Source organism: Balaenoptera musculus, chromosome 4 (genome assembly GCF_009873245.2).
Source record: "Balaenoptera musculus isolate JJ_BM4_2016_0621 chromosome 4, mBalMus1.pri.v3, whole genome shotgun sequence".
Taxonomy (NCBI): domain Eukaryota; kingdom Metazoa; phylum Chordata; class Mammalia; order Artiodactyla; family Balaenopteridae; genus Balaenoptera; species Balaenoptera musculus.
Window position 1 is genome coordinate 132,343,168 of NC_045788.1, and position 12,133 is coordinate 132,355,300.

The window sequence follows — 12,133 nt, forward strand, 5'->3', positions numbered from 1 at the left end:
CAGAGAAGAGTCTAAACAACACTGGAAGGAGACAAACGTGTAAATGTTTAAGCTGGAACCAAGCCATTGCCAGTGCTATAAACATCACATGGGCAAACAAACAGCGACCTCCCAGGTGGCAGACAGGGAATGCCGTGTGCTGACGTGGCACGAGGGCCCAGCAGACCCCTGGGCACCTGGGTGCGCAGGAGGGTACGTGCAGAGCTTTAAATGACCAGGACCAAATTTTATCTGGGAAACCCATGAAACTTCATATTCAACGTTCGTCAGCTACAATATCAATTAATGTAGTGAATCTTAAAAGTCAAATCCTGACCTCTGAAATGCAGGTCTCTGTAGAATAAAAATAGCCTGTGATTAAATCAATTAAACAAAACACAAAAACCTAACAAAAATAGACATTTATTAACAAGTTATAAAATTCTAAATCCCCCTTTGAAACAGAATTTTTAAAAATATAGGCTGTCTTTCCAAAGCAGAAGTCAAAACAATTTTATACTTTAAGGATTTAGTGTAACATCCTTTTTATTTACTAAAATAATTTAACACAACACGGGCAGGGCTTATTTATTCAAAAAGTTACACAAAGCTTTATTTTAAAGCCTTAAGGCAAACTTTAAACGTCTCTCTTCTTGCTCTTCTGTCTGATATATCTCTGGACACTTCAGCTTTAAAGTCCATGAATCCCTTAAGCACTCAGAAGCGCCACCTCGATTTGTGGTATTTCTTTGAGGAACAATGAGCCCCTAAGAGGAAGGGTCTTCGCTGACTGGGGCTCACGGCCCGAAGGTCCCCAAGCCCACTGTAACCGTGACCACTTCGCACACGTGGTCCCTTGAGCTTATTATTTATCAGTCAGTTAAATGAAGCCAACTTTTCCCATCGGGACACCTGGTCGATATTCAGAGCTTGTCATCTCGCAGGCCTCCCATGGAAACCCTTGACTCAACCTGACTCCTAGAGCCTGGAGCCTGGAGCCGGAAGCGCCAGCCGCAGGGGGTTAAGTGTCAGGGATCGCGGCCGCGATGTCCTTGCAGAGCCTGACGACGGCCTCCTCGTCACCACCTTCCACGTCCTCCGAGGCGTCGAGGACCATCCGGACGTGGGTCAGGAGGGTGTCTGGCCGCTGGGCCCCCAGCCAGACGTCCTTAATGTACAGAGACACCAGGAACGCAGCAGTGGCTGAGGACAGGGACAAGGCCATCAGAACGCAATCCGGTCGGTCGGAAGACAAGTCACCCGCCCACATGCCCGGGGCCAGGGGCTCTGCGAAGCCCCAGATGGCAGTGAGCGTGCACTGCCGTAAATTAATTCCGCCTTCGCTTGACTTCTAGGTTAACCTTTCTTGTTCATTTTAAAATTATCTTTTCACGTGATGAATGAATGTGTGTGAAATGTAAAAAAAAAAGTACTACAAGACAAGCCTCTTCCTTGGTGCTGACGACCCAGGCCAAGAACCACAACCGCAGTTTGGGAGGAGCGGCCCGGAGTCACTTCCCATCATCCCCTCAGTGGCACGGGAGAGAAGGTTTACAGGCCCAGACTCAGGTCCCCGACTGCGGCCACAGGAGAGGGCAGGGCACCCCGGCTACCAGGTGAGCTCACCTGCCGCGCTGTGGGCCCGCCCCCTTCCCTCTCCCCCTCGTGTCCCTCATCCCTCAGTGCAGGGTCCACCCTCCCGGACGGAGGAGCCACCTGCACATGGTCATAGCCTCCCTGCTGTCCTCCTACAGCCTTTGCTGTTCCCTCGTCTGTGCAGTCACACCCTTATTAAGTACCTGCTAAGCGCCAAGCACATAAGTTGTGTGACTTGTGTGTTTGTGTGCGCACATGTGTGTGCTCTTGTGCACACGTGCTCGAGTGTACACACACACACACACCTGGCCACGACATGAAACATAACTCTTCACGTGGGTAATAACGGTAGAAACTTAGGGGAGCCACTGCTCTGCAGTAGAGCGTCCCGGTGGGACACAAGGTTGTGACGAGAGCATCTTTCTCCACTGTAAGCAAAACCATCACTAAAGGTTCCTTTCACCTGAAGGCAAAGGCAGAGACTTCCTCTCCCACTACACTCAGGGCCCCGTGGCCCTCTCCCCGATCCCCAGAACCGTGGTGAGGGGCCCCCAAAGACTTATGACAGGCTCCAAGGAACAGGAGGTGCTCCCCACCCCAGGCCCCCTCCCGCATTTCTTCAGCCTCCGACCTGAGCACCAGCCTTACCTCGCGTGGCCGCATCCTCCGCGTTCAGAGAAGAGAGGTGGACGGCCTCCAGCATCGGCCAGTAGGGGCTCCCCGTGGGGCCGCGGGCCGCAACCAGCTGCAGCATGACGGCGTTGAAGAGGCCGGCCGCGCTCTGCTCGGGCCCCGCCAGCCCCTCGGCGCCGCAGAACCGGCTGTACAGCCTGAACACGCCGCTCGCCACGGCGCTGTCCTGAAGGAGGTCGGCCACGACCGCCGGCCGCAGCAAGATGCGGCTCCTGAGCCAGCCCAGGAGGCCCGCCGTCTCCGCCCGGCCGAGCGGGCTCGCGGCCGCGGAGCGCAGCACCCAGCCGGCCACCAGGGCGGTGACGGCGCCCACGGGGCCTGGGCCTTCGCTCTCAGGTTCGGGGTCAGGAAACGCGGGCCCCCAGTGGGTCAGGATGGACCTCAGGAAGCTCCTGCACGCCTCCCAGGTAGACGCCGGCAGCTCGGGATCCACCGCCTCCTCGGCCTCCCCGGGCCTCCGCTTCCGGCCCCGGGGGCCTCTGGCTCGGGCTGGCCCAACTGGCTTGTTCTTATCCTTGAGCATTTCTGTCTCAGACACACACACACACACACACGTGCACACACACACACACACACCACAGACACACACACCACACACACACACCACACCCCCCCACCACACACACACACACACAGACACGTGCACATACACACCACACACACACACACACACACACACACACACAGAAAAGAGAAAAGGCGGTGAGACCGGTGTCCCGCCCACCCCCAAACACACACACAGATGCAGATGGTGGGGCGGCCCGCGGGCTGTGCTCTCCCGCGATGCGTCCCCACGCTTGGAGCACAGTGAGTGCTCAGTGCTTCCCTGTGACCCGTCGTTACTGTTAGCGTAGCAGCCGAGCGCTGGTTAGCGGCAGAGCTGGGACTCAAAGCCGGCCCCCGCCTCCCTCCCGGGCTACGAAGGCGGATGGGCCCTGTCTCTAAGCTGCAGACATGCCGCTCAGGGACGGTAAGACGCCGGCTGCTCCGCGGGGCAGCGAGCACAGCTTGGGGGGCGGGTCTGACACTCACTCAGCAGCTCCCTGACTTGGCATCTCTCCGCGGCTGCTCTCAGGTCCTCCTGGAGCCTGACGTCTCTCTCGACGAGGCTCCACTGGTGCAGGAGGACGAGGGCATCCCTGGTGGACAGCACAGTCTCGTTCACGGTGAAGCGGTTCATGTCCCTGAAGGCCTGCAGCACGGTGGCCCGGTACCTCAGCACAGAGTCGAGCGCCCCGAAGAAGCTGGTGAACTGGGTGGGGGCCAAGGCGGGCCTGCGGGAGCCAACGCCACGGACTGAGCCAGGGCCGCCTCCTCGCCCAGCGGCCCAGGACCTCGTCCTGCAGCTCAGCACACCGTCCACCCGCAGCCCAGGAGACCCTTTACAACAGACAAGAGCGTGGAGCCCAGCGCACAGTGCGGGAAACAGGGAGCCCCTCCAGGGGAGGCAGAACGGGGACCGGAGTCTGAGCTCCACCCTGGAGGCACAGAAAGCTCTCTGGAAACCGGGAGAGCTGAGCAGAGCCTGCGGTGAGGGCGCCAGTGGCCACGCTGAACAGCTCCAGGACCGCCAGCTCCTCTCCGTCTCAGGAACTCTCAGCCTCGAGGGAAAAGGCTCGGCAAAGCCCGGGGCCGGCACCACCCACGGCCAAACCTGACGGTGGGCACTGCGGGGACGCACATCCCTCCGAGTTCTAAGGAATTTAAAATTCAAAACCATCTGCCTTCCACAATTTTAACATTTACGATCAGTATTCTGAATAACAATCGATTCTCAGAGACCAATGTGTCTTTGGACAACCCCAAAATAAGAAACGGGCGCTCTGGCATGAATCCAACAATTGAATTCCGAACAACAGAAAACCAAATGCCCTGTTCTTTATCAAGACAGTTTCATTCTGAGATGACAGTCCATTTGCTATCGATCCTCTGGTTTCAATCAGCATACCCCTGTTCCCAAATCAGAAACCTGAGGGCACACGGTGTATTTTCTCTAACACAGTAGAATCTGAGAAGAACTGAGCTCTCCTGAGGAAACCAAGAGTGTAATTCCAAGGGGAAAATACTGAAATTTTCAAGGAAATTCATGGATCAGGGAGCCCGTAGGCTAATGAAGGCGGAGGCGAGTTTGGGAACAGCTCAACTTTCCTAGGCTTAGATCATGGAAAATATGTTCTTTCTATAAAACATTTTGAGTGCTTGAATCCAAAAGTCCAATAGATGGTTTGCCTGCTAAAAATGACCTGGCATGACAGGCTTTAGGTTTTTCGAGTGTGCTAAGTTCTCACGGTCTTGAAAGGAACCTCCTGAAGTTGACGTGGAAAGAGGAGCAGCTGAAGTAGGTTTCCTGACGTCACCGAAGGGATGGCAGCCCCGGCCCAGAGCCTACCTGTGGAGCCGTGACTAAGGGGGGGTCGACAGGTGACCTCCAAGGGGTCATGGCCAGTGGGGAGGGGCTTACCTCAGGTGCTTCGTGAGCACAAGGAGAACGTAGAGGAACTCGTCGACCAAGTGCAGGGCGAGCAGCTTTGGGGGCTCCTGGGACCCAGGCTTGCAAGGAGGCTGCTGCCCTGCCTCCACGCCTCTGTCCCCCAGGGTGGTCACCCACAGCGTGTGCAGCAGGGAGATGAGGTTGGAGAGCAGCTGAGTCTCCAGGAACCTGAAACCAAATGTGGGCAAGTCCACTGTCTGTCACACCCTCTCCTCCCAGTGACATCTCCTGGAGGGGGTGGGCGGCAACCATGGAAGAGCTTGCGACGGTGGTGACCATCCCAAGTGGCAGACTTCTCCCCTCTCCCCCAGCCATTCTATCCTCGCACCTCCCGCTGCAGCCCCCAAAGAGGGGGACACAGCATCTAAGCGAACACAGGATGTCTGCTACAGAAATGCAGCTCCAACCCAGGGCGAGGCCCCAACCCTCCTTTCTAGACAGCCAACCACCTCAGTCCCCACTAAGGGACATTCTGGAGCCGCTGTGGCACCGTAAGAAGAGCCTTCCCGCCCACGAGAACAACCCAACCCTAAAGCATAAAGGTAACAGCCAGGAACAGATAATCAGCCAATGCTGCCTTTAGATATAAGACATTACTTTCTTTCAGAGAAAAATCTTTTAATTCTTTTTAAAAAATGCACAAAAGGAAAAAAAAAATGCATGAAAGAGCCTGGATATCCCCAGGCTTATCATCATAGGTAGCTGTTTGAAAGAAAGATCCCTGCCACCAAGGGCTGTCTGCTGAGACAAGGTCTTCATCTTTTCACACAGCCTCAAACTTAGGAGAGTGTTAGGAATCAAAACCGATCGCACTATGGACTGAACTGTGTCCCCCGCCCCATTCAGATGGCTGAAGCCCTAACCCCAATGGGACTATATTTGGAGGTGGGGCCTTTGGGAAGCCATTAGGTTTACAAGTCATGAGGATGGAGCCCCCCCGATGGGATTAATGTCCTGTAAGAAGAGAAAGAGACCAGAGCTCTCTCATTCTCTCCCTGGTCATGTGAGGACACAGTCGGCAGTGTGTACGCCAGGAAACGAGCTCTCACCAAACCCAACCGTGCTGGCCCCCTGATCTCGGACTTCCAGCCTCCAGAAGGCGAGAAAATGAAACTGTCGTTTGAGCCACCCGGTGACAGCAGCCCCAGTAACAAGACAAACACCCACTCCAGCGCTCGACGCCGCTCTGGCACCGGCTCTTCGCCGAGCACCTTGACCCTGGGCGGGAGTGGAGTGCGAACCCACATCACCGCACAAGCGTTCATGAAACAGGAGCTCCCTGTTTCTGCCTCAGGAAGGGCAGAGACCTTGAAACCTCGGATGGGGGACCCCACTCCAGGGGAGGAGCCTGGACCTGGCACAAGAGACGGAAAGGTGGTGCAGAGGATGCTGTTTCGGGAACAGATTCTCCGGGACACTTCCAGCGGACACGAGAGACGGCAGGAGGCGCCACGGTCTCCGCGTCACCTCCTTCTGCTTGACGCACAGCACAAACAGTCTCTTGCTCTCTCTCTCACACACACACACACACAGACACACAGACACACACAGACACGGTGCTTACTTGCTCTCCAGGATGTGTAGGATCCACGTTAAGAGGCTGTAATCCCGCAGGATCTCATAGGCAGATTTGGCATCCCGGGCAGCATTCTGCAGAATTTCCAAAATCCAATTCTGCAAACACAAAACAAAAAGTTACTCTTCAGTGGGAAAACCTGACTTACTTGATCCAGGGGACACTTTAAAAAATAGAATGGTATGTTCCAATTACAGGCGGTAGCTGCACGTGACGTCTGCTAAGTCTATAAGAGTGGTGGCCATGTGGGACCACCATTCCCCACAATGACAGCCAGAGGACACAGACGGCCACGGCGAGCTCGGGCCCGGGGACGCCCACCCGCTAATCCGTCACAAGCAGAGACACAGCATGGAAGCCACACGGCCCGCATCTGGGGCAGCCTGAGTGGGGAGGAGGGCGGACCCATTTCTAGCCCAGCCATGAACTGCTGGTGGCTCATCCATTGCCTTGATTTTACCACCTGGAGAGGACAGAAAGCTGGGACTCCTGCTGGAACTGGTAACTGGGTGCTTTAGAGTTCTCATGTGCTGTAGAAAATAGAAATCTACCGTACTTGAATTTGGTTTATTCAGACTCACTCCTATTTACCCACGTTTTACATGATACCAGAAGCAGAAGCTGACCAGGCTAGAAGTTAACCAAAATACTGATGAATTTTCCTAGTTACGTCTCACGCGACGTGAGCTCCGGCTCCAGGGGCAGAGCTAATGGGCAGACTCCCTCGTCAGCTGTGAGGCAGGCAGTTTCGACTCCCGACTCATTTTCCCAGCCGAGTTTTGATAACCTGCAGCTTCTCTGCATCATGAGACAACCTGGTGGCTCGGGCGTGTCTCCAAGCACCTCAGTCATTTATGGGGTGACGTGTTTCTAGAGCTCTCAGCCGTTCCAGAGCCACCTGGGTACTCATCGCCTCCCTCCCTCTCCACAGGCCCTGCCCCCAGGCCAGGGCCCCGGAAGCTAATGGAGAATCGGGAGGCCAGGCTGGGTGAGACTCCACGGGGACTTGACCGGCAGATGGAACCCCGAGCAAGGGTCCCGGCCTCAGCCCCCCAGGAGCGCTGGCCGCCGACCTGGGCCACGTCGTCGCAGAGCGGGCTGCTGAAGAAGGACAGGACGATGTGGAGGATGCCCCGCCGGGCGCAGAGCTTGTAGCAGTACTTGTCCCGCATCCCCTGGCGCAGAAGCCCGAACATCCACTCCCGCTCCGTCTTCTGCTGTAACCCAAGCAACCAGGAAACTATCGTTAAATAAGTGAAGGCTTTTCCCCTTGAAAACTCTTCAAACGCCGGTACTTTCAACTGGGGGCAAAGGCTGCAGCACGGCTACCCCCACCCTCCGTTTCTGGGTAGGTTATTAAAAGTCCTCCATCTCCTCTCTGCTTCCGTTTCTCCAGGTCAGGAATAAGGCACCAGGTCAAGTTTACACAGTGAACTGTGCTAGCTCACAGGGGGTGTTCTATAAAAGCACATTAGTATTCAACCCAGTGATTCACCAAGAAAATACAACGAGGATGCCATGACTCGAGGCCTCTGGAGTAGTCTGTGAGGTCTGAGAAGCCACCCAAGAATCAAGGTGTGGAATGGGAAGCGTTTCCACACACAGGCCCGCCTGGCCCCAGCTCCACCGCAGCCCGTGCTCTGTAGCTGACAGTCTCCTCGGGGAAACGTCAGCGCAGTGGCGGAGCATCCCATTTAGGAGTCTTTCCAGGACCCCGAGGACCTCAGAGCATTACCTCGAAGTCCGAGCTGTAGAAGAACTGGTAGAAGCCTGGAACTTTGTTCATGTTCAGGTACTCGTGGGACAGCAGGAACTTGTTGACCTTCAAATACATGTGCTCCTCTGTGAACGCAAGCAGTCAGTCACTCACCGTAGCGCCAACAGGACACCCGTGGCCGGCTGGAGTAGGGGAGCAGGGCCCTGGGGGCGGTCACACATAAATCCCTGCCCCCTTGGGGCTTTCCAATCCTTATCCAGGTTATTAGTTCTCAAGAATTAAAACGCAGTTAAGACACCTTAGTTCTACACAGCGTACGGGCTTCTCTCGCGGCCCAGGAACCACGTGAGGATGTCCAGTCCTTCGGAGACGTCACCCCTCCCCAGGCATCAGCCCACTGCCTAAACTCTAATCAGCTGGTGGGGAGAGTGGGGCCTGGCCACACGTCAGACAGCACAGGGCTAACACCCAGCCCATCGGCCTCCCACTGAGCTAACTGCCACAGCAAAGGGGGCTCACACGTGCCCTGAGTCACTTGGCTCTCGAATGCAACGGGGCCGACACCTCGTCCCCTGGTCCCAACCCTGGACCACTGATGCTGCCCTGTGCGCCAACCCCGACATGAGGTCTGATGTGGGGCAGCTTGCCTGGGGGGCACAGACTGGATGGGAGGCCAAGACCATCCACCGTGACCTCTGCTGGGGTATTTTCACAGAAGAGTTTGTTTCTTTGGAGTCTAAATGGCTAATTACCTTCTTTCCTCCCGTAATTTCTAAGGTAAAGAAAAAATCATGTAATAAAAATGATACGGGGGGACTTCCCTGGTGGCACAGTGGTTTAAGAATCCGCCTGCCAACGCAGGGGACACAGGTTCGAGCCCTGCTCCGGGAAGATCCCACATGCCGCGGAGCAACTAAGCCCATGCGCCGCAACTACTGAGCCTGCGCTCTAGAGCCCGTGAGCCACAACTACTGAGCCTGAGCTCTAGAGCCCGTGAGCCACAACTACTGAAGCCCCCGCACCTAGAGCCCGTGCTCCGCAACAAGAGAAGCCACAACAATGAGAAGCCCTCGCACAGCAATGAAGAGTAGCCCCCGCTCGCCACAACTAGAAAAAGCCCACGCGCAGCAACAAAGACCCAACGTGGCCAAAAAAAGAGATACGGAGCAGATGAAAATCAAATCTGAATTCTAACAGCAACTTGACTACAGATTGACCGTGGGGCCTTGAACAAGCTATTTAACCTTGGGGGCCCCAGCTGGGAGGCTGTTTCCTCATCTAAAAACAACCATGTTACCTCCGAAGAACCCTGTGGTCCCTGACGTTATCAACATTCTATGACTTTTCACTAATTCCCAAAAAAAAAAAGGTCCTATGATAGACTGACTTGTGCTCACACTACCTCGGCAGTGCCCTGCTGCGAGGAACAAAGCAGAGCCGTGTTCCACGCCCTGGGCGACACCTGCGCTGGGACCCACAGGCCGCTTGTCCTCTAGCTGGTGAGCTACACTGACGCTGACCCCCGAGCTCAGAGCAGCAGCTGCCAGCACGGACGGGCCTCCGTGTCAGGTCCCCCTAAGCGCTCACGTAGGGATCCGTGACGCCCTCGAGCAGTCCCTTTGGTGGGAGCTGTGACCTGCTTTTACCACAGCTTTATACCCCTACAGGCAAATACGAATACATAATCTTCCCCCATCATACACACTGTGCTGCGCCTTGCACGTGTGACCCTGATCCGTCTCCCTCACGTGTGCGGTGGGCTGGTTATGCCTGCGGGATGAACGCCTCCAAGCGGCCTCGCTCAGCCTCAAAATTTCCACCTCACCCCAACCTGATTCTGTCAGTGGCACCTGGTCTCAAAATTTGCAAGGCTGCTTTGGCGATGAAGAGAGTCAAGGTGAAGGTGAGTCTCATGTTCTTAGTTCGGATGCCGTTCCGGACTACGTCCAACAGGTACAGCACCTTCAAACCAGGAAAAAGGGGGAAAACAAAAAAAAGAGAGAATCTGCAGAACGGTTGTGATCAGCCTTACCTTGTACAGCCTAAACCACGGCTTCGCAGACTGGCCGGCTCCTCACACCCCAGGGACCACCCAAGGTGACGCCTGTCCCCACCACCTCAGGGCACAGCTTCCGAGGCTCTGTGTGTCCTGGGTGACAGCTGCCGTCACCCCTGAGTTCAACAGAAATTAGAACTGCTCTGCCCACCACGACACAAGAAGACCACTTGTAAGGGGAGACCTCTCTCCATCTCCCGGGGCTGAGGACCCGAGACAGCCTCAGGCATCACCCCCACTCCCCCAGCAGGGGACAGACTTTGTCCTGGATCAGTCTCCCGGCAACACCTCCGATCTCCTTAGGAAATCCTTCCACCAGGCCGGGCGGAGAGCCGTCCCCTCAGCCCCGCTCACCTGGGGCTGCTCCCGGAAGCGTGCCCCCTCCAGCTGTGAGTAGTAGGCTGCCAGCACGGAGTAGGCCGCGGCTCGCATCGGGGGGTCGTAGCTGCTGAGGGCTGTGACAGTTAGGCCCAGAGCATTTGAATCCACAAATTTCCGACAATCCACCACAAATTCTGAGGGAAATAAAATACAGCATTAACTACACACACACACACACACACACACACACACGCTATGATTCCGTGACGCTTGTGCAACACAGAGAATTCCATTTGCTCTTGCATCTTACCACCATCAGCTACGTGTGCGTGCTAGGTACAAGAAATGCAAGTCTTCCTCCTGCTCCCCTTAACTTCTGCTAAAGCCGGATAAAAGACTGTCTCCCCTTCCATGGCAATAATCACATGCCTTCAGTTTCTAAGATGCTTGTAAATCCCAAGAATCCCAGGAATCTTTCATTACTTCTCACAAATACCCAGTGAGCCAGAGATCAGAGGTGACATTCAGACCCACCACTGAGATCCCAGCATGCGGAGGCCTGGGGGACACAACCAGAGGGTCAGCAGAGAAAGCCGGCTCTCGGGTCTACCCTGTTCAGCCCTCGGCCTCTGAGTTCCTACCTACAAACACGGCCAAGGAAAATACGTAAGGCGGCGATGCTGGGAGATACAGCCAACGCGAACTGGTCTGAGCTGGCATGTAGATTTTACGAAGGATTAACTTATATCCACTCTGCAACCCTAGTTCTTTCTTCAAACAAATGACAGAAACCTCACAGAAGAGCGGCTCACCAAGCCTGAACAAAAGCTACAGCCCAGAGCTTGCTGGCTGGTATTCTCTCATCACCTGTGAGGCCCTGAAAAACTCACGTTACTCCAGGAGAGGGTGTGATGGGAGAGAAGGTCAGACACATGAGGGGACCCACTTGATCACACCTGCAATTCAGGACACTCCAAATCCTCTTTAACAAAAACCCAGGCCTTTTTACAATATAAACACTGTCAAGAAAAACCTCAGAACAGGGATAGGTCACCTGGGGAGGGTGAGATGAATTGGGAGATTAGGTTTGACATACATACATTGTAAATCAACTATACTTCAATAAAACAAACAAAAAGCCAAATAAACAGAGAGAAAAATGCACTAGATGGGCTGATCAGCAGATTAGACATTGAAGAAAAAAAGAACAGTGAACCTGAAGACGGCAACAGATCTAACCAAACTGAAACACAGAGAGAAAAAAGAACTTTAAAAACATGAGCATCAGTGAGCTGTGGGACAATTTCAAGCAGGCTAATACATGTATAACTAGAGTCCCTAAAAATGAAGAAATAATGGCCAAAACTTTTCCAAATTTGACAAAACCACAAACCTACAAGCCCAAGAAGCTCAATGAACACCCCAAACACAAAAAATATAAAGAAAATTACACCCAAGCTTGTCATAATCCAATTGCTTGAAACTGGTGATTAAAAAAATCTTAAAAGTGGTCAAAAAACATAGAGTGGAACAAAGATAAGAACACTGTTTCTTGTTAGAAACAATGCAATCCAGAATCAAGGTGGCAACATCTTTAAAGTACAATAAGAAAAAAACCTATCAACCGAGAATTTCCTACCCCATGAAAATCTTTCAAAAGTTAAGACTAAAAGCTGAAAGAATTGATCACCAACAGCCTTGAAC

At 54.2% G+C, this 12,133-nt stretch overlaps 1 protein-coding gene across 1 annotated transcript in view; it reads right to left on the reverse strand.

The window, feature by feature from the left end:
* Nucleotides 1-400: 400 nt before the first annotated feature.
* The window catches only part of URB1 (URB1 ribosome biogenesis homolog), a 66,168-nt gene continuing 54,435 nt past the window's right edge, over nt 401-12,133 (reverse strand). Inside the window, 9 exon segments of the mRNA XM_036850460.1 lie at nt 401-1,182; nt 2,224-2,793; nt 3,301-3,542; nt 4,730-4,927; nt 6,324-6,433; nt 7,409-7,552; nt 8,071-8,177; nt 9,903-10,014; nt 10,463-10,623. Coding sequence (XP_036706355.1) covers nt 1,001-1,182; nt 2,224-2,793; nt 3,301-3,542; nt 4,730-4,927; nt 6,324-6,433; nt 7,409-7,552; nt 8,071-8,177; nt 9,903-10,014; nt 10,463-10,623 — 1,826 coding nt within the window. The 3' untranslated portion in view covers nt 401-1,000.